The 23,089-nt window shown below is 35.1% G+C and overlaps 1 protein-coding gene across 1 annotated transcript in view; it reads right to left on the reverse strand.

The window, feature by feature from the left end:
• The window catches only part of KHDRBS2 (KH RNA binding domain containing, signal transduction associated 2), a 556,728-nt gene that overhangs the window by 343,732 nt on the left and 189,907 nt on the right, over nucleotides 1–23,089 (reverse strand). Inside the window, exon 3 of the mRNA XM_063097985.1 lies at nucleotides 579–695. Coding sequence (XP_062954055.1) covers nucleotides 579–695 — 117 coding nt within the window. The remainder of the gene's footprint in view (nucleotides 1–578; nucleotides 696–23,089) is intronic.

Raw genomic sequence — 23,089 nt, forward strand, 5'->3', positions numbered from 1 at the left:
ATCACTTTATAAAATAGGAAATGATGTAGTACAGCTGTGAAATAAATCATTTCAAACATCAAACTTCATATATTTCTTAGTTTATTGTTCTTTCAGGGGTCAGGTGAGTTGTTTAATTTGAAGAAATGAGCAAGATTCTCTTAGACTTGTAGACAAGTATTTGAAATAACTTCAGTAAGAGGATCAAAGTGAAATAGCACAGAGAGATAAGAGAATGATATGATAGATGTGATTAATATGATTGAAAAAAGAAAAGGGATCCAGCCAGGGAATTAAAGAAAATGAACACAAAAAGAAACATCCTACAGAGGACACAGACAAAGTAAAAAGATATGATAGCGACCTACGCAAAGGACTAAAGAAAATGAAAATAAAAAATATATGTTCTAAAAAAGAAAGGGTATCAATAATTGATATTTATGAAGATAGAGGAGACATCAGAGAGTGCAACAGGGTAATTGCAGAAGGTAAAAATCATAGGAAATGGTGGAAGGCAGTTCAGGTGTGCTTGTAAATTTGGCCATCAGTGTTACAGGTAACCTCCTTATGTGTTAAATATCAAATTTAACGTTCAGTACCTTTGCTTTATCTCTCATTGATCCTTTGCCCAGGATAGACATTTTAGCACCTGTTTCTTCCTGTAGCCTCTTCAAAGAGTTTCCTCTTGGTCCAAGCAATTTCCCCACAAAATTGAACTAGAAAACAAAATCAATAGAATGTCCATTTTAAGGTAGAGTAAAGGAATGATTTGCACCAAGACTAATTGATGGGTTATGAATTTTTCAGACTTTATCATTGAGATGAGAGTTATGCCATAGACACACACACACACACATATACACATATACACATATCCACAACCATTTCAGACTTCTAATCTATGAGCCATTTTAAAAGGGACATCTCTTCCTAAAGGAATGCCAAAATCAATGTTGAATATACCATTTACTTATATAACCAAATAAAAAACTCATTAAGGAAAGAAATTAGGGATAATCAAAAGGGTTTACAAAATTTCTAAAGGCTTTTTCTATCCAACTAAATTATTGAAATAAACAGTGAATTTAACATGTCTATGGACCTTCAAAATTTCAAAAGTTAATATTTCAAATTGATTTTTAAAATAAAATTTAGTATTCACATTTGTTAAACATTGCCTGTGCCCATAATGTTCTATTCTTATTTTCATGATTGAGAATAAAGGAACTCAATTATTCTTCAATCTTACATTCTCTATGTTAAAAAGTTTTTCTTAAAATTAGCAAATCAAAGATGTGAACAAATAAAAGTTTAAAAACACTACAGATAAAACATATATTCAAAATGGTTTGTTTAAATGGAAAATTTCAGGCATCCATACAGTTTATTTATTCATCCTGAAATGTGGATAAAAACAGGTGAACTAAGAGCAGTTATCAGAGTACGCATGGCAGCTATTAAAAGGAACATTACCAAAACAAGTGACCAAGATTATCACTCATCCTATAATTCATTGATTAATTTAAAAAATCCAAGGAGCTTTAATTTAAGAAACACAAAAAGTCTTCTATGTTCTACCTCATACTTAGAAAACCCTTATTTTGAGATCAATCATAAATCTAAATGTAAAAGCTAAAAATATAAAAGTTCTAGGAAGAAAGTATACAAAAATATCCTTGCAAACTTAGACTAGAAAAAGATGACTTAATTAGGAAGAAAACAGCACTCACAAAAACACCCTGCTAATCTAAAAACCCATTAAAAACTGAGTAAACAAGCCACAGACTGGGAGAAAATACTGTTTATACACACATTTGAAAAATAACTGGTACCTAAAATCTATAAAGAACTCAGTTAACACAATAGTAAAACACACACACATGCGCACACCCTAAAATGGCTAAAACTTAAGGATGACTAATGCCAAATGTTGACAAAGATGTGGAATTACTGGAGCAATCACTACTGGCAGCTTAACTTGATATATCTAGTACTGAAAGAAGATGGGTGGTTATTAATAAAGTTTAATATAGAGCTCTACTAACCCAGCAATTCTACTTCTAAGTATTTATCCAAAGGAAATAAAAACATACGCTCACAAAACAACTTGCCCAAGGAAGTTATTACATTTTATTCACCATCATCATTAAACTAAAAATAGACCAATGCCCATCCTAGGAGAATGGACAAACAAGTTTATACATAAGTAGAAAGGAATTGGATACTGATTGACACAACAATGTGGATGGATCTCATAGACCCTTAGGTGAAAGAAGACAGATATAAAAGAGTCCATCAGGATAGATTCCATTATCACAAAATTCTACTGGTAAAAATAATTTACGGTGTTAGAATTCCATGAGTGATTGCCTTTTGAGAGGAGAAGGCTGGAGCTGGACTGGCTGAGAAGTGAAATGAAGGAAACATCTGGAGTGATAGAGTTGTTTCATCTATAGATCCAGTGCAGTTTTAATTATAATCACAATAGGGTTTGGTTCAATTTATGAACTGGCTGTAAAATTTGTTTGAAAAAGTGAAAGTCAAAGAATAACCGAAACATTCAGATGCAAGAAAATAAGTTGAGGGCTATTCCTACCACATACCAAGATTCATTGTAAACTTCAGTAATTATGATAGTGTGATACATGCAGTCCTGGGGCACAGACAGACAAGCAGAGAAATGGAATCCAGAATCAAAAAATAGATTCCTGTGTATGTGAAAATGATGTGAATACAGGTAGCATTACAGATCATTGAGTGAGATGGGCAGAATGATGGTCTCCTAAAGATGTCCACATCCTAATACCAAGAATTTGTAAATATGTGACTCTGCAAAAGGGACTTTTCAGATGTGAGTAAATTAGAGCTGTATAGATTGTCCTGGATTATCCAGCTATGCCCAATGTTCTTATAAGTGAAAGAGGGGGACAGCAGAGACAGGAAAAGGATGTGAGACAGAAACAGAGTCAGAGCACATAATTGCTGGCTTTGAAGATGGAAGAAGGCTATGAGCCAAAGAACATAGGCAGCTCCTGTTAGCTGGAAAAGTCAAGGAACAGATTCCACTCCAGAGCCTCTGGAAGAAATGCCACCTTGCAGACGCCTTGATTTTAGCCTCATAAGAACCATTTCTGACCTCCATACCTGTAAAATAATAAATTTGTTTTGTTTTAAGCCACTAAGTTTAGGCTAGTGGTAATTGTTGCAGTAGCAATAGGAAACTAACATACTAAGGAAAGGAGGAATTAATACATAACATAATTGGCTATCCATAGTAAGAAAAAAAAAATGAAATTACTTCCCATATAATAACAAAAAAGAACTAAATTCTAGATGATTTATACACAGGTGTAAAAGGCAAAACTTGAGAATTTCTAGAAGAAAATATAAATAAATAGTACTTAATTTTTAAAACATGAAAAAAATATTCTAATTGTAAAATAAAAGTTTTATTAAAATTAAGAATATCTGTTTATGGCATTTGGTTGATCAAGGTAAAGAAATTTAAAAAGAATATCTTTTCAACAAAATAAACTTACGTGAAAATAAATTTTAGTAATATGGAGTATATATATCTCAAAATTTACCAGCTCATTTTCTAAGCATAGAATATCCCAAAATGTCTTATCTGTAGTCTATCATTTTACCCTTTCCTCATGATTAAAAATAATTCATCAATTCTTGTATAAAACATGTCTTTTATTTATTTATTTTGCATATAGCATTTTTCTGGTCATGTTTATAAACTAATTCCAGCAACTCTGTCCATTCTCAAATAGGGTAGGCAAATACCTGCCCTTATTTCACTTTTTGTGGGCACTGAGCCTCCATCTGCTTTGTGATGAGAAGTCAGAGTTGCTCACTGGGGCCTCCTGTGAAGAATCCCTGAAAGGCCAGTCTCCGCTGCTTGCCTTATCTCATTCTCTCTCTTTCATATACCGCAACTGGATTTGAATTCTCTTCTTTCCTGGCCCTCAAATTCCTCTTGTCCTCACAACTTATAATATGTGAACCCTATTTTCCTGTCTATACACTTCCTGATTTGGGGATAAATCCCCTCCTTGATGAGTCGGAATTCATAGAGTTACTGTCTGTGCTTTGAGAAATCAACATTAAATTAACCCTTAGTACTCTACCCTTGTGTTTGTTGCTATAAAAACAAAGTAAAGCAATTTTGGGCAGACTGCACAAAGAGAGACCATAGTTGCAGATCAAAAAATATTCTTCTTGTATAAATAGGAAATGACAACGATTCACGGACTCACCTTAGCAACCATCAAAGAACACTGGTGAGCAAGGCAATATAGCTTTATTTGACTAGAACAGAATTGAACAGAGTTTTATTTTATTGCAAACATTATCAATCTATGCCTGTAGAATTAAATTATTTCATTTGGAATTTAGGGTCTCTACCAAAGAAAACCAACCACTTCCCATTTAACAAAGTAGATAACTATGAGTTTTCAAGAAGATAGGGAAGGAAAGTAGAATGTTTTAGAATAAACACTACTAAGTGAATATCAATATAATACTATAAACTGAATTTTATTCAATAAACATATTTATATAAAATCAAGGATGGAATCAATGCAGTCACTTACTAATGACATTTGTCTAGCACGTACAACTTGTGAAACGTAGGGAGAATACAAGGTGAACCAGACAAGCACTTCTTTCAGGAAACTTACAACTCCATTGAGGGAAAATAAACTATTATAATATAAACAAGAAACCAATAGTGCCTAAAAGAAGTACAGATTAAGTGCTATGAGAACTCAAGGGAAGAAGTGGTTTCCATATGGGAAAGTTAGGACGTTTTCTTTGCTGAGTATTGAACAGGGAGGCCAAAGCTGGGCATGGAAAAAGGCAGGGACATAGAGAAACTCCAAAAGAGGAGACACATTTGGGAAACAGGCAGTGGATCAGGGAAGAAGTAAAGATGGGGGAGCCTGTTAGAAGTTGTTTGGTGTAAACTTGATGAATGATAATGGGAGCATGAACTAGAACGGTGGAATGGCCACAAGAAAAAAGGAGACGAAATGAGAGGCTGAGGTGGTACCTTCAGTAAGACTAGGCAACTTGTTGAATGGGGGTTAGGATGAAATAGTAATTAACATATATTTTATACACAAATGAAAAGATAACATGCCATTAACAAAATTTTGGAATACAGGAACAAAAGGTCTGGAAGGAAATTTGGAACATTTAATTTGAGGTTATTAGGTTTCTCCATTGCCCTCAAAATGGAGAAACCTAATAGCCATATATGGGTAGACACTGAGAGAGAGATTTAACATAAAAATATACATCCAATAATTTTCTACTTAACATTGCTACTTAAAGTCATGCAATTGCTGAGGGAGAGATATAAGTAAGGAAAGCCCAGGAGAGAAACTTGAGGGACACATATTTAGAATAGAGAATAAGGAAGGACAAAGAACTAATTTCTGGAGCAATAGCAAAAAATCAGAAAAATAGGAGAAGAAAAATTTTGTTATAAATTAATTAATCTACAAATATTTATCAAATAACAATTATGTGCCAAGTACTGTGGTAGGAAAAGTTTAGGATTGCAGAGGAATAAATAACTGGAGTCAGCAGGAAACCTAATTTAAGCTGAGATGCGATGTATGGGAAGTTGGGGCAGGAGCAGGAGAGAAGGGCTCCGAAGAGACTTTCATGGCAGAAAGAACAACATGAGAAAACCCCAAGAGCATGACAAGTTTGGTAAATGGAGAGAAATTCACTTTGGAGGGGTGAGGAATGGGGCTGAAGGGGAGATACAGAGAAAATATTCAGGTACTTATTGACCATTGAGAATTTGGGTCTTTAAGTAAAAGTGAGGTAGTTCAACTGAAGGGTTTGAATGAGGCCATGGGCTGAGGGTGGTGGAAGTGGACTGTGGCATGATTAACGTTGACTTTAAAAGCATCTTGCTGACTGCAGTGTGAGGAATGGAAGGAGTACACAAAGAGGTAGAGCAATCAGGAACCAATCTGTTAGTGGAGGCTGTCAATAGAGGTAGCCTAGAATTTAAGAAAAACTGAAACAATTCATTGGATTTGGCAATTAGGGAGAATGATGATTCTGAGATAAAATATCCACCATTACAATATATTTAATCTCAGAATTTAAGTAACACTATAAAATAAAACAGTAAAGGTCAATACATATATAAACTGAAAGAGTTTAAAGAGAAAGACCTACCAAAAATATAAAAAGCAATTACTCTTGCTTGCCATAAGATTCAAAAATCCCACGTGGCATTGCTCTCTTCAGAGGGAAATACTTGAATTTGAAGAAAGCATACACAGATGGAGAATAAGAATCCATTTATACTAAGTGAATATATACATATATTTTAATAATAGTAGAGATTTATTTTGGGCTTTGCTATTATCTACAGTTTGTCTTTGCTGATTTTTAAATGTGGGTGGGTCTTTTGAAATGTGTTGATATAACCTGTGCTTAATCAAAATTTGCTTCAGTAGTTACCAAATAACGTTGTCTATGTTAAAATCATATTATATTTTTACAGAATGGTTCATGTTTTACAGAAATGGTACAGGAACTTGAGAATATGCTGATAAAAACAATTCAACATGAATTTTAACAATGTAAACATATATACAATTCGTGTACTATTCATTCTGCTATAAATAATTCTTTACTATGCTTCAGCAGTTTTGTATGTGTTAATCATATTTTCCTTTCACAGAGAGACAACTAAAGAGGCTTTGGCCATGTTTTAAATGTTTTTCATTCTGTGTAGAGCGCCCTAAACATCTTCTGAGTACTCAGTACAGTGACATGTGGCTACACAATTCTAAATACTTAACAGATATCTCTTGACCTTTCAAATAGTCATGAAAATAATGACTTAATATCAACGGCATTCTTATATTTTAGAATCTTAAATTTCCTTAACTAAACCATAACAGAGTCATCACATTTTTCATTATAGGCATCAGATAAAACCTTGACTTTCTAAAGTAAATCTTTTATTTAAATGTCACATAACATAAATCTCTTGTAAGCTATGTTTACATGTGCAAATTAGAGATGTTGTTCAGAGGACTTTTTTCTATGTCTACACAATGCCATGAAATAAATATATGTGCTTTTGTGTGATGAGGACATATTCTTCCATCAAGGAGAGCTTACTGAGCGTACACGATGTGCCGAATACTGCTCCAGGCAGTGAGGATACAGAGAGGAATGAAGCTCTCCGGAGTTTACATTCTAAATACGTATTTATTTCCATAAACATATTTACATAGCTAATTGGGTTTCTGTTTCCTTGATGGTATCTAGTTTTTCCAAGGTTTAGGCTGCTTAAGATCAACTATTACATTTTTTTAGCATTTTATTTTATACCACATGGATAGGATATCCAATAATTATTTAAAAAATTCTAAAAATTTATAAAAAACAACAACGGGTAGTTTCAACCATTATAAAAAGATTTGCCTTAATTTCCCAAGGTTAGATATTAATTCAATAGTGGAGTAAATAAAAAAAGTTATTTTTTATTATCTCCTACAATAACTATCAATCTGTTAAAGGATTGCAGACTGTGAGCAGAGACTACTCAGGTTTTTTTACAACTGCAGGTAGTATTCTTATCTGCTTTTCTGAACTCCTTAACTGAAACTGATATGGATCTTTTAGAGAAGAAGGGGGGAATCCAACTTTCAAGTTTTTTGTAATACCCACTTAGTGGTAATAGAAAATATTAAAGGTACAACATATTTGAAAGTAAGTTTCTTATACGCCAAACAAAAACACGCAATACTAAGCTTTTAAATCTTCTACTAGTTCATTACCCTTTTAAGGCAATGGACTCTGTTTAAACCAAAGACTGTCTTAAGAGCTCAGCTGATTAATTTGAAATTGCTATGGCTACTGAATCCTTATTATATGATATGCTCCCTTCAGGAAATCTCAGCTATTGTTTGAATATTTCAAATATGTTTATTGAGATATTATTTACGTATCATAAAATTCACCAATTAAAAATGTACAATTCAATTTTTTCAGTATATTCACAGGATTCTACAGTACAACCATTGTCAAAATCTAATTTTAGAACTTTAAAGTTCTCTGTAAAAGAAACCCTATACTTCGTAGTTACTCCCTATCCCATACCCAGGCCTAAACAACAAGTAATTCTCTTTCTGTTTCTATAGATTTGCCTAGTCTGCACATTCCATATAAATGGGGCCATATATTATGTGGTCTTTAATGACTTATTTCACCTAGCATTGTGTCTTTCAGGTTCATTTATGTTTTGGTACTTTATTTCTTTTTATTGCTTAATAATGTTCCATTGTATAGCTATACCCTATTTTGTTTATACATTCAACAGTTTATGGATATTTGAGTTTTGTTCACATTTTGGCTATTATGAATAACCCTGCTATGAAAATTCATGTACAAATTTTTGTGTTAGTGAATGTTTTAATTTAGGGGGGATATATTCAGGATTGAAATTGCTGGGTTACATGCTAACTAATTTTAAACTTAACATTTTGAGGAACAGCCAAATAGTTTTCCACAGTGGGTGCACCACTTTACATTCCCACCTGTAATGCATGATGACTCCAATTTCTCCAGATCCTTGCCAACACTTTGGTGTTGTCTGTCTCTTTGATTATAATCATCCTAGTGGATATGAAGTGGTATCCCATTGTGGCATTGTGGTTATGACTTGCAATTTCCTGATGGATAATGATGTTGAGCATCTTTTCATGTGTTTATTGACCATTTGTATATCTTCCTAGGAGAATGTCTGAGCAGATTATATGCCCATTTCTAAGTGGGTTGTCTTTTTATTATTGAATTATGAGAGTTATTTACATATTCTGGCTCCAAGACCCTAATGAGATATATGATATGCAGATATTTTCTTTCATTCTTTTCATTTTCTTTATGGCTGTCATTTCCATCTTCCTCATGCTCATTATTTGCAGCGCAAACATTTTTAACTGCAATATAATTTAACTTCTTTTTTTGTTTCTTGTGCTTTGGGTGTCATATCTAAAAAACCACTGTCTGACTCAAATTTACTCCTGTTTCCTTACAAGAATCTTACAGTTTTAACTCATATTAAGATTTCTGATCCATTTTGAGTTAAATTTGGTGTATGGTGTGAGATAGGGCTCCAACTTTATTGTTTTACATGTGGATATCCAATTGTCCCAGTACCATTTCTTGAAAAGACTATTCTTTCCCTATTGAATGGTCTTGTCAAAAATCAGTTGACCATAGATATAAGAGCATATTTCTGGAATCTCAATTCTATTTCATTGGTCTTTATTCCTATCTTTAAGCTAATACTTAATGTCTTGATTATTATAGCTTTCCAGTGTGTTGTGAAATTGACAGTTTGAGTTCTCCAAATTTGTTCTTAATTTTCAAGATTGTTTTGGCTATTTCCATATGAATTTTATAATCAGCTTGCTAATTTCTGGAAAAAAAGACAGCTGGGATTTTGATAGATATTGCAATGAAACTATGTTCTTAACAATGTTCATATTCAAGTATATGAACATTTATTTAGATCATTTTCAATTTCTTTAAACAATTTTTTTTAGTTTTTAATGCACAAGGCTTATACTTCTTTTGTTAAATTTATTTCTAGGAGCTTTATTCATATTGTTGCTATTACTGTAAATGAAATAGTTTTCTTAATTTAATTTTTGGAATATTCATTGCTTTCATATAGAAATACAATTGTTTTTTGTATAGTAATCTAGTGTTCTGCAAATTGGTTAGAATTTTATTAGTTCTAATAGCATTTTTAGTGGATTTCTTTGAATTTTCTATATACAAGATCATGTCATCTGCAAACAAATTATTTCATTTCTTCCTTTCTAATCTAATGCCTTTTATTTCTTTTTAAAATTTTTTAATTTGCTTTTTTTAACTGTACATGTTGATAGGGTACAGTGTGTTGTTTCAGTACACAAATATACTGTATAATGATCCCCACCAGGTAGTTAGCACATCCATCACATAAACATTTATCATTTCTTTGTAGTGATACCGTTCAAGATCCTCTTTTATAGCTATTTTGAAATATACAATACACTATTATTAGCTATAGTCACCTTAAAACACCAGAACATTATTCTTTCTATGCTTTTTACTTTTTTCTTGCCAAATTGCCCCAGTTAGAACATCCAGTACAAGGCTAAATAGAAATGGTAAAAGTTGACATTTTTGTCTTATTCCTGATCTTAGGGAGAAAGGCGCCAGTCTTTCATCATTGTGATATAAATTGTTGGTTTTTCATAGATGCCCTTTGTTAGACTGAGGGTACTCCTTTCTAGTTCTGGGCTTTTTTGATCATTTGTTTTTGTTTTTGTTTTATCACGAAAGGGTGTTGGATTTTGTCTGATGCTTTTCCTGCACCCCCACTCTCACAGTTGCTCACAGTCGATTTAGGGTTGGGAATGCTGTGAACATGTGCTACCTGCACCCATTCAGGAGCAGTCAGAGCAGAACATGTGGCAGACTGGAAAGTATTCCCCAATCCACACACAGACCTGCCAGTACGAAGCTGAATCTTCACTGACACAAGGGGCTTAAACATAATCTCTAACCAAACATGAATTAATTAATAAGCTATGTTCCATTTAAGCTATGTTTGGACCTCTAACCCACAGAAACTGTGAGACAAATGTGTGTTGTTTTAAGCCACTACATTTGTGGAAATTAGTTGTGCAGTGATGGGAAACTAGAATGTTACATATACAGACACTTGTTTTATGTCAAATTAACCACTTCATAATCTTAAAATAACAATTTTTTTACTATATGATCAGTATAATTACAACAAATAGATTTTTTTAAAAAAATCATATGTTCTTCCCCTTATCCTCACATTTTGGGAGCCTTCAGCTCAGGGTTACCCTCCTGTAATGCAACCCACTGCATGTGCAGTCATCCATATGGTCCCTTTCCTGTCACCTCTTGAGACTTGAGGACAAAGGGAACTGATGAAAATGGGCCAATGCTGATTCCTCTTGCTGTGCCAGGAATAATAAAGACCTTTGTCTCTGACCCAAGGGAGTCATGTATTTTTTCCATCCTCCATTTCACTGGCAGCCTAACATGTGAAATAAATGCAGTAAAATGCAGACCCTTCACAGTTCTTGCAATAACTCCATCTAAACTTACGTACTATTTTCTTTCATAATATTGTATACTGGTTTTAACTGTATTACTAGAGATCTGTTTTTTTGACAGTTTTTGTCCAAAAAATTTCCATTTGGTATTATTGATGCTTCCTATTGTTTCTTTTATTTTATTAGGTTCATTTCCGGTCATAAATTATTTTTTTACCTCCCACTTTATTTATATTAACTTTATTTTCTATCTTCTTGAGATGAATACTTGGGTAAATAATTTTCAGTTTTTTGTTTTCTAAAATATGCACTTATGTCTTTCTATCTTTATCATAACTTCCTAGTCATTATGTTTTCTGATATGCTTTTTATCCTCCTTCTACAATCCCTATCAGATATAAGCTAAATATTCTTCTTATATGTGCCAGGACTCTAAACATTTTGTCATAGTTTCAACATTTCTGTTTCTCTGAGGTACATCCTAAAAGATTTTCTTAGATTATCCAGTTAATTATTTATGTTCAAATATGTCAATTTTGCTATTTAACATCCCCACTAATTTTTGAGCTTCATTTTTAGAATCACTTTTCTAATATTTTTTTAAATTATGACTTTGATTACATATTTTATTTCTTTAATTACTTAAAATGAGCTTGTGTGTGTGAGACAGAGAAAAAGAGAGAGAGAGATTTAGAGAAAGTGAGACTCAGACGGATTTTGTAAATATCTTACAGAGTAGTTTAATATTTGCTTATGTATGAACTCTTGTGCTTATGGTCTGAATGTTGTGTCCTCCCAAAATTCATAGGTGGAAACATAACCCCCAATGTGATGGTATTAAGAGGTAGTCTTTGGGAGAAGATTAGGTCATGAGGGCCTTGTCCTCATTGGTGAGATTAGTGCCCTTATAAAGATGCCTAAGAAGCTTATTCACCCCTTCTGCCACAGCCAGAAGGCACCATCTATGAAGGAGCCCACTAGTCAAGCCCTCACTAGACATTAGATCTGCTGGTGCATTTATGTCAGACTTTCCAGTCACTAGAACGATGAGCAATAAATTCCTGTTGTTTGTAAATTATCCAGTCTAACATATATTGTTATAGCAGCCTGAATGGATTAAGACATCTTGGGATATCAATGGTCCTGGTTAAATTTACACAAATTTTAATGGCCTAAGGTTCATATAACACATGGATCCCCACTTGCTTTGGCCATGGGACCGGGGTTTCAATCTAACACAGGTGTCTTTTCCTCCAATCTAACCCCTGCCTGGATTAAAATCTTTCTTGGTACTTTCTTCATGCAGTTGGCATAAGTTTCTGCTGCCATTTTCATAGGTGGGTAACTCTTTATCATCCCAGGCTTTAAGCAATGAGCACAATTTCATGTTGACATCTTGAGTGCCTTTGATTGAGTGTCCCCCCAAAACTTGACCCCATTGTGACAGTTTTAAGAGGGTGGGAAATTCCATTATGGTAATTGAAAGGTCAGGCCTTGAAGAGGTGATTAGACTGTAGGACCATGCATTTCATGATGCAATACCCTGCCATCACTGAAGTCACCACCAAAGAATACCTTCACCCAATTTGTTCCCTGGACTTTAGACTTCCAGCCTCTGAAACTGTAAGCAATAAATTTTGTTTTCTTATAAATCACCCAGTTTAAGGTATTTTGTTATAAGCAACAGAAGTGGACTAATACAATAGTCATATTAAGATAACCTTAATTAAGAAAATCTATTACACCTCCCTACATAATACAGCCCCTGTTTTCAGACAAACCCAAAATCCTATCTATGGTCTGATGTCTGTGCACCAACATGCTGGTGGGCTGGCAATAATCTCTCTCTCTCTCTCTCTTTCTCTTTAATGGCATCAAGAGACTTGTTTTAGGGCCGACCCTGTGGCTCACTCAGGAGAGTGCGGCGCTGGGAGACCTGAAGCTGCAGGTTTGGATCCTATATAGAAATGGCCGGTGCGCTCCCTGGCTGAGCACGGCGACACCAAGCCAAGGGTTATGATTCCCTTACTGGTCACAAAAAAAAGAAAAAAAAAAAAGAGACTTGTTTTAGGTCAGTTTGTATATAGACTTTTATTGTTGTCATACTTTTACTCTCATTTCAATGTACATGTGGTGTGCTTGTGTTTGTGGGGGGCATCTTGTCCACACATCTTAATATGTCACGTTGGTGGAATTAATCTGGAATATGTAGGTTTACCTATCCTCATTCCCACCCCTCTATATTTCTGTTAGCTCTGGTGTGCACAAACTGATTTTCTGGTTAAAGTTTCCCCTATGTGTTAGTCCGTTTTCTGTTGCTTATAATAGAATATTTGAGACTGGGTGATTTATAATAAAATGGAATTTTTTTCTTACAGTTTAGGAGGCTGGGGAGTCCGAAGTCAAGGGGACACATGTGGTGAGGGTGTTCTTCTTGGTGGGGACTCTCAGCAGAGTCCCATATGGCACAGGGAATCACATGGCAAGGGGGTAAAAGTGCATGGGTTAACGTGCACGTTTACTTTCCTTATAAAGCCACCAGTGCCACTCCTGTGATAACTTACTCATCCATTAACCCATTAGCCCATTAATCCATAAATGGATTAATCCATTCATGAAGGCATAGCCCTCAGGATCCAATCACCTCCGAAAGGCTCCACTTTTCAACACTGCCACATTGGGGATTAAGTTCCTACATGAACTTTGGAAGGCACAAAGATTCAGATCATAGCACTCTATCTGCTAAAAATGGATTAGAAAACTATATTGAATTAAATCACATAGGTGCATATTATGTCCTTATTGTATACACAGCAAACATGCTATTTAGGATTCCACAAAAGAACTTATGTCATCTTAGAGGCTATGATTTCATATGTTCATAAGGTTAAAGCATAATTAACACAAAACACTTTACGATAAGTGCTAACAAGAGTTGCCTGAAGATAAAGAGGTGGCTCTAGATGGTGAGGTTGAGAATTAGGCAGATGCTCACGAAACATTCAGGGAAGTCAAAGTACATGAAATGGATCTCTAATTTGTGTTAGAAGTTCAGTAGATCATGTCAGTTGTGGTAGAATGTGGGGAACGTGTTCTCTTCCAGGGGCTCACTAAGAAACCTTTTTGGCTAGAAAGTTAGTTTAGAATTACATAATTAATTTGAATGCCATTCTTAAAAAAATTAATAACTCTTAATTTACTGAGTTATTCAGTAAATTATAGGGGCTTTAAAAGTGTATGCCTAGGGCAGAAGTCTGTTACGTTCACTGTCTCATCTCCAGGGCCTGAAACAGTGACTAGAATAGAGTGGGAACCCAATAACACTTGCTGAATAAAGAAATAATTAATAAAAATAAAACAAAGGAAAGATTCACTTCAAGGTCTTGCAGAACCTAACATCAGTTACAGAATTTATCATTGCAGAATACATTTTGATTTTGAAAAAAATGTATTTGACAAAATTTAATTTCTTGAAGAGCAAGCACCATATCAAATAAGTCCTTTTATTCTTACTAGTGCACATCATATGTGCACTGAGCAATCTGACTCCAGGCCAAAATACTATATATAATCTTTCCGGACTACCCACATGCAATTACAAGATTTTACCTGCTAGGCCTCATTGGGGCAATCTGCCCTTCCACACCAAACATGACCTATTTACTTGAATGCTGCAGTTTCTGGAAGGAACTGCAGTCTAGGACTCAGGCACCAGAGGCTAGCCATGCTCATCTGCACATCTGCATTCCTAGTCTCAGGCACCTCCACACAGACCTCCTTATCCTGAATGAGGCAATTTTCCCAGCTCTGATTAAGGACTTTTCTACTCCTAGCTCTTTCTCTTCTCCCCCTACCTTCCCACCCCACCCGCAGTCCAAAAAGGCAGGAGTCTTTTGTCAGGGCTCCTAACCAATGAGACAGTTCTCCTCATCCATGCTGCATCCATGTGACCCTTGCTTGGGGCCATCTCTTGTAGAGAAATGACCCATGCCACTTTTTTGCCTCTTGATTGCACTACCACAGTAAGTGAGGAGAGGCTTCATTGTTACCTTCAGTTTGACTCATTGTCCTAAGAGAAAAAAGTAATAATTGAAAAATAATAAATCAGCAAGTTAGATACTAGCTCACAAGGCAATATGGGATTGGGACACAGATGATATACATCAGAAATGCACAGTGTTGACAGACAAAGCCTCTCCTCTGACTAGAAAAAAACATTAAGAAATACAACATTTATTTTTCTAAGTATCTTTGCAACATAAGAGAGAAGGGATCTTACAATACATTTGAAAATGCACATGTAGCATCATTACAATGGCATTTTTGTTGTTTTCAGTAAAGTGACTTAAGAAATGCTGCTGACTAAGAATATTTGCACGACATCTTGCTTGCAAAATCACCTCGTCTCCAGCAGTTTTGCAATTCCTCTAACCATGTAACACCTTGACATATTTATGAACATAAAACTGCCTAAACATAATTGGGAAATCTAGAAATTTCTGACTGTGCTTTAGAATCCTATGATCAATATCATAAAATAATGTACAAGTAATGAACAATGATATAAAATAATATTATGTTGAGGGATGTGTGTGAATTATTTTCTCAAGTTTCTACAAATGTATCAAAGATGTAAAGCTTTATCAGAGAATTAGAACATACTTACATTATTAACTTTGTAAAGCAGTTTTGATTATTTAAATTAACAAGTTTTATATCCCACAAATATTGTGATTTTACCTCTAGGCAGTTAGAAAAATTTTATGATTCTTTTTCCTAAAACAAGATGAAACTGCTGATTAATTGACTTCCAAAAGCAAAGCACCTTAATTTATAATATAATCTGTATTAGAGGAACCAAGAGAATGACTACTTATTTGTGATTATTTATACCATAGGAGTTATGACAAGAATTGAAAGGAAAATGTACTAAATTCATGTAAGTGTGCATGAAATGTAACAATTATTCTATACCTAAGATCTAATATTCTGAAGAAAATTATACCACAGAAAGTACATTTAATGTACTTTAGTTTCTACTTCCGTGGTGTTAAAAGGTTTTAAAGTGCTTTGATGCAAAATGGCAAATGACATACTTCAGAGGCAATCAATATCTTTTGCATTTGCTACTAAAAGGGAACATTTCTGTGTGTCATTGTAGGGAGACTTGCTCTTAGAGAAGAAGCCAGCAATATATTTAAACAATTTCTATACAAAATCTTTATCATAATATCTTACTTTTGTATAGGCAAATTGCATTCCCAAGTGACTTGCAAAGGGATGATAATCAATATGGCAAAGCCTACCAGAAAAATTTAGTAAAGCATGTCTGAAAACAATTGCTTTAAATCATGGACTACGCACAACAATAACTCACCATGATCTATAACTGTCTGTCCACTGTGAATAAAGTAGGTCTTGGGTTCCTCTGCATAAGAATATATATTTCATTATGTTTTTATTTAGTATGCTATGTTTTGTCTCTCATTTTAAATGGAAAGTACTTTTTCCATGAATTTGATACACTATACTATGTACAGATTAACATGTTAACTATTATTATAAAATGCAACCATTAAAAAAGAATGGCTCTATTCAAATTAATAATCAGCAGAACATAAGTTAGAAATCTTGTAGGCACCTATGATCTATTTAGCTCTATTGTATAGCCTGGGATCATGTATCAGTATTTATCAAGAATTTGAGAAAAACAGCACACAACATTTGATTTTGTTAATGGTACTGAATTTGACTAAATTTCAAACAACCAAAAAAGGAATTTCACTAACAAAACAAAAGTCAAAATTTAATCCAACTTGTTTCAAATATTTGTTTCCATTTACTTAATCCTATGGAACTTTTAAAATATAGAATTAGCATCATGAACAGAGTAATATCTAAATCAATTTGACAAATACCAATTGTACCCCTACTGTCTGTGCTCAGAAAGATTATGAAGATAAAGATAGGACAGACATTGTCCCAAATTTGCAAGAAATAGTTTTTTATAAGAAGTATTCTTTGGCCTAGTCTGGGTAGAAAAAAAAAGGAAGATAAGGAATAAACATTATGAATGTCCAATGCATACACTTCTTCCTCCTTATTCTATGCTAAACCTCCCCTTCATCTGCCTGCCCACATTTAAATCATACAGGAGTAGACATGTGATCTAATCCATACAAGTTAGGGTCCTTTCTCAGTATTTTTAAAAATTGGAATTGGACAAGAGAGCCTACCCTCTGGTGCGAGTTCCAAACAGGAAATTCAGAGCTAAGAAGAGCCATGTTTCCTGCCATGTGTAGGAAGGATGTGTATAGTGGGAGACAGTGAAGCTGAAGCTTAAAGAAAAACAGATTGGAGGGGAAGAGTGAGCTCTCATGCCATTTGCTGATTACTGATCGGTCCTGAGGTCCACCTGGATCCTACCATGTCCCAGAATTTGAATAGTCAATCCCTCCTTCAAGTATGTGAGAAATGCCCAGAATCCACCTATGTATTGTCCCTATGATTGAGCTAGTCCAAGTTGAATCTCTATCACTTACAGGCAAAAGAATCCTGACAAAGCAGATTCAGTAGTAAACAATTTATTATGCAGACCCTTGTGTTTTACAGGCTTATGGCAAGCTATCTATAACCAATGCACTTCATCATAATAGTAATTTGCAAAATTTATTATTGTCCCACTGGAAGCAATTAGGAAGGCAATAATGGATATTATCAAGAAATGCAGAAATACGAAAAGTAATCATGGATCAAATACCATGGTAAATAGAATGCATTTCTAATTTTCATTTGTTAGAGAACATAAACTAAATATTTAGTTATTCCTTTCTTCTACCTCTCCAATTAGTAGAGATTTCTGTCAGGCCATATGATCCTATAAGGTACCATACTAAAGAGATATTGGATAATGCAGATTTCAAAGGCTTCCTGTCTAACTTTGGTATCTATTTGCATAATGTTTGACTGAAGGAGCAGGGGGAACTATTTGTGGAAAAGTAGAAGAAAATGAAAGACATAGTTTAATGTCTTCCCTGCTCGCCTTCATGGACTAGCTTTCACCCTCTGAAGAACAAGAAACTACATACAAAAGCCAAAGAAAATTTTGGAGATTCAACATTATCCGATGATGCTGAGGAGCTCTGGTGATAAAGCTCTAGCAAAATTGGTGACAGACATTTTCTCCATTTCTGGGTGGAATAAAGAAGAGCTCCCATGAGGGAGTCAGACAAAAGGAAAAGTCATGATACTCTGCTGTGTACCCATGATGGAGAATCTTGTGGAGGTTACCATTTTCCCAGAGAAACAATAGATAGCTAGGGAACTCAGAGTCTGATTCTAGAAATATGGAAGATGTTTATGTGATTATTTCCAAGGCATGATTAAAATCACAAGAAGTAGAAGTACCTTTATTTACTTAAAAGTTTCTCTGGGATCAGCACAATTACTCTAAACTAATACAAAGATTAAAGGAAAAAATGCATGAAATTATTCATGTTGTATCATTAAAAATGAAAAATGTGTTTTCTGTAAATAGTCTTAATGAAGTATTGTGTGGATTTATAATTACAGTTTCTCACATTTCTCAAAATATGTTTCGGCTGAGGAAAATACTCCTGTTAAATGGTTCATTAAATTTATTTCATCCATTACAGAAACATGATTTTCATGACAAATTAAATTACAACTATTTTCCTTTTTTTTCAAAACAGATAGGTGATTCAGTGAATTCTTAATTCTTATATCACAGGTAAATGAATATTAGTGCCTATAAAAATCATTACAACAAAATAGTCAACAGTGTATATTGAGGTAAACCTTAAATATCTGACAATAAAATTATCATATGGAGGGGAAGAAGAGGGGTTGGGGAATGATAGGTCAGGTGGAGGGCATGGTAAAGGATTACAATTTATAATGATGAATACAATAGTAATAAAAAAATTTTTAAATAAAATTATCTGCATAATATTAGAATTTTCAGAAACTAAATTTTAAGTATTACTCTACTATTTTGAATTCTAAAGGAGTACTGTGACACTGGTGTTGACAGTAGAAGAAGCAGCACTTCTTGGCTGCCTGGCAACTTCTGTCATGCTGGCATGGAGAGAGGTGCACCCCAGAGAGGCCCAAGATCCACAGACCACATGCCCTGTGGTGCCAGCATGTGACCCAGCAGGTAGGCCTTGCCGCTGCCACGTGACTCCATCCCTAGCCCAGCCGAGTGTGCACTGATCAGAGAGGAACCAGGCTGGAAAGGCCCAAGATCCATGGAGACCACATGCCTGAGGTGCCAGCATGCAACTGAGCAGGTAGGCCTTGCCACCACCCGACTCCATCTCCAGCCCAGCCGAGTGTGCTCCAAACAGAGAGGCGCCCTACCGGAGAGGCCCAAGATCCACAGAGACAACGCGCCCTGTGGTGCCGGCATGTGACCCAGCAGGTAGGCCTTGCCGCTGGTGCCTGACTCCATCCCCAGCCCAGCCGAGTGTGCGCTGATCAGAGAGGAGCCCTGCCAGAGAGGCCCAAGATCCATGGAGACCACGCACCTTACGGTGCCAGTGCATGACCCAGAAGGTAGGCCTCACTGCCGCCACCTAACTCCATTCCCAGCCTGGGCGAGCTCGTGCCAACCAGAGAGTTGCCTCCCTGGAGAGGCCCAACACCCAAGGTGACCACAAACACAAGGACCCAGTGGGTGACCAAGCAGACACTGAGGCAGCTGTGCCAAATTGGCAGCCCCAGCAGCATCCTTGCCAGACAATAGTGTCAAACCAGTGGACCGTGAAATCCCTTGCCACAATGACTAAACATCAAAGGAAAGATACCAGAAATATGAAAAATCAAGAAAGTACACCACCAAAGGGTAATAACTCTTAAGCTCTAGATGCTATAGAACAAGAAGCCCTTGAAATGTCTGACAAGGATAATTCTAAAGAAACTAAATGAGATACAAGAAAACTCACCTAGACAACACGATGAAGTGAGGAAAAGTATACAGGACCTGAAAGAAGGAATGTACAAGGAAATCAATGCCCTGAAAAAGAATGTAGCACAGCTTGCCGAGCTGAAGAATTCATTCAATGAAATAAAAAACACAACAGAGTTTAACCAGCAGGCTTGCAGAAGCAGAAGAGACAACTTATGACCGTGAAGATGGCCTGTTTGAAATAACACAGGCAGACAAAAAAAAAGAAAAAAGAATTAAAAACATTGAAGAAAATCTAAGTGAGATATCAGACAACCATAAGCCCTCAAATATCTGAGTCATGGGTATTCCAGAAGGGGAGGAAAAAGGAGATTGCATTGAAAATATATTCAACAACATAGTGGAAGAAAACTTTACAGGTATAGGTAAAGACACAGATCTTCAGATTCAGGAAGCTCAAAGATGCCCAACTGTATTCAACCCAAAAAGGTCTTCTCCAAGACATTTTATAGTCAAATTAGTAAAACTCAAAGACAAAGAGAGAATCTTAAAAGCTGCAAGAGAGAAACATCAAATCACCTATAAGGGAGCCCCAATCAGACTAACATCAGACTTTTCATCACAAACCCTAAAAGCCAGAAAAGAATGGGTTGTAATACTCAAAATACTAAAAGACAGAGATTGCCAGCCAAGAATACTCTACCGTGCAAGGCTATCTTTCCAAAATGAAGGACAAATTGTATATTTCTCAGACAAACAAAAACTGCGGGAGTTCACTACTACATGACCACCCTTACAAGAAATTCTCAAGGGAATACTGGGTTTCGTACCTGAAAAATAACTTCCACTGCCATAAAAACTCAAGAAAAATCAAAACCCACGAGTAAAATAAAACTGCCAACAATGAAGAGGAAAAAGAAAGTTTTCTAAAATCCAAGGAACAAACAAATACAGAAGACAAACAGTAAATGAGAAACCAAGGAACAAAAGAAACTTAAGACATCCAAACAAAAATCAATAAAATGCTAGGAGCAAATCAACACTTTTCGATAACAACTCTTAATGTAAAAGGATTAAATTCCCCAATCAAAAGACACAGACTGGCTGACTGGATTAAAAAGGAGGACCCAACTATGTGCTGCCTTCAAGAGACCCACCTCACCTATAAAAACTCAAATAGACTAAGAGTGAAAGGATGGAAAAAGATTTACCATGCAAACAGAAATGAAAAACGAGTTGGAGGAGCTATTCTTATATCTGATAAAATAGACTTTAAACTAAAAACCATAAAAAGAGATAATGAAGGCCACAACATAATGATAAAAGAATTGATCCATCAAGAAGACAGAACAATCATAAATATATATGCACCCAATGTCATAGCAGCCAGATTTACAAAGCAAACTCTATTAGACGTAAAGAAGGAAATAGACACTAATACCATAATAGCAGGGGACCTAAACACCACACTATCAATATTGGACACATCATCTAGGCAAAGAATCAGCAGAGAAACACAGGATCTAAACAACATTATAGACCAATTGGAATTGGCAGATATCTACAGAACATTCCATCCAACAACCTTAGAATATTCATTCTTCTCATCAGCACATGGATCATTCTCCAGGATAGATCACATATTAGGTCACAAATCAAGTCTCAACAAATTTTTAAAAAATTGGAATTATCCCATGTATTTTTTCAGATCACAATGGATTAAAATTAGAAATCAATAAAGAATGAAATTCTGGAAACTATACAAACACATGGAAATTAAACAGCAGTCTACTTAATGACATATGGTCCAAGAAGAAATCAAACAGGAAATCAAAAAATTTATTGAAACTAATGAAAACAATGATACATCATACCAAAACCTGTGGGATACTGCAAAAGCAATACTAAGGGGGAAATTTATCACATTAAATGCTTACTTCAGAAGAATGGAAAGATGCCAAGGGAACAAACTAATACTTCACCTTAAAGAACTAGAAAAACAAGAACAATCCAAACCCAGATTTAGCAGATGGAAAGAAATCAGTAAGATCAGAGCAGAACTTAATGAAATTGAAACCCAGAGAATGATACAAAAAATCAATGAATCAAAAAGTTGGTTTTTTGAAAAGATAAATAAAATTGACAAACCATTAGCATGGCTACCCAAAAACAGAGAGAGAAGACCCAAATAACAAAAATTAGAAATGAAAAAGCTGATATTACAACTGATACCTCTGATATACAAGGAATCAATAGAAACTAAACAACTATGTGCCAACAAATTTGAAAATCTGGAGGAAATGGATAAATTTCTGGACACACACAAGCTAACAAAACTGAGCCAAGAAGATGTAGAAAATCTGAAAAGACCAATAACAATAAAAGAGATTGAAGCTGTTATCAGAAGGTTCCCAACAAAGAAAAGCCCAGGACCAGATGGAGTCACAGCAGAATTCTACCAAACATTCAAAGAGGAATTGACACCAATTTTCTACACACTATTCCAAAAGACTGAAACAGAGGCAATTCTCCCAAACTCATTCTATGAAGCCAACATCACCCTGATACTCAAACCAAAGATGCATCAAAAATAAAAAACTATAGGCCAATATCCTTGATGAATATAGATGCATAAATCCTCAATAAAATACTAGCTAACACAATACAGCAACACATACAAAAAATTATATACCATGATCAAGTGGGATTCATTCCAGGGATGCAAGGTTGGTTCAACACATACGAAACAATAAATGTGATACACCATATCAATAAAATCAAACACAAGGACCGTATGATCATCTTTATACATGCTGAAAAAGCATTTGATAAAATTCAACACTCATTCATGATAAAGACTCTCTACAAGTTACGTATAGATGGAAAGCATCTCAACGTAATTAAAGCCATATATGATAAACCCACTGCCAATATCATCCTGAATGGGGAAAAGCTGAAAGCTTTTCCTTTAAGAACAGGAACTAGACAAGGATGCCCACTCTCACCACTCCTATTCAACATAGTGTTGGAAGTACTAGCCAGAGCAATC

Source organism: Cynocephalus volans, chromosome 5 (genome assembly GCF_027409185.1).
Source record: "Cynocephalus volans isolate mCynVol1 chromosome 5, mCynVol1.pri, whole genome shotgun sequence".
NCBI classification, from domain to species: domain Eukaryota; kingdom Metazoa; phylum Chordata; class Mammalia; order Dermoptera; family Cynocephalidae; genus Cynocephalus; species Cynocephalus volans.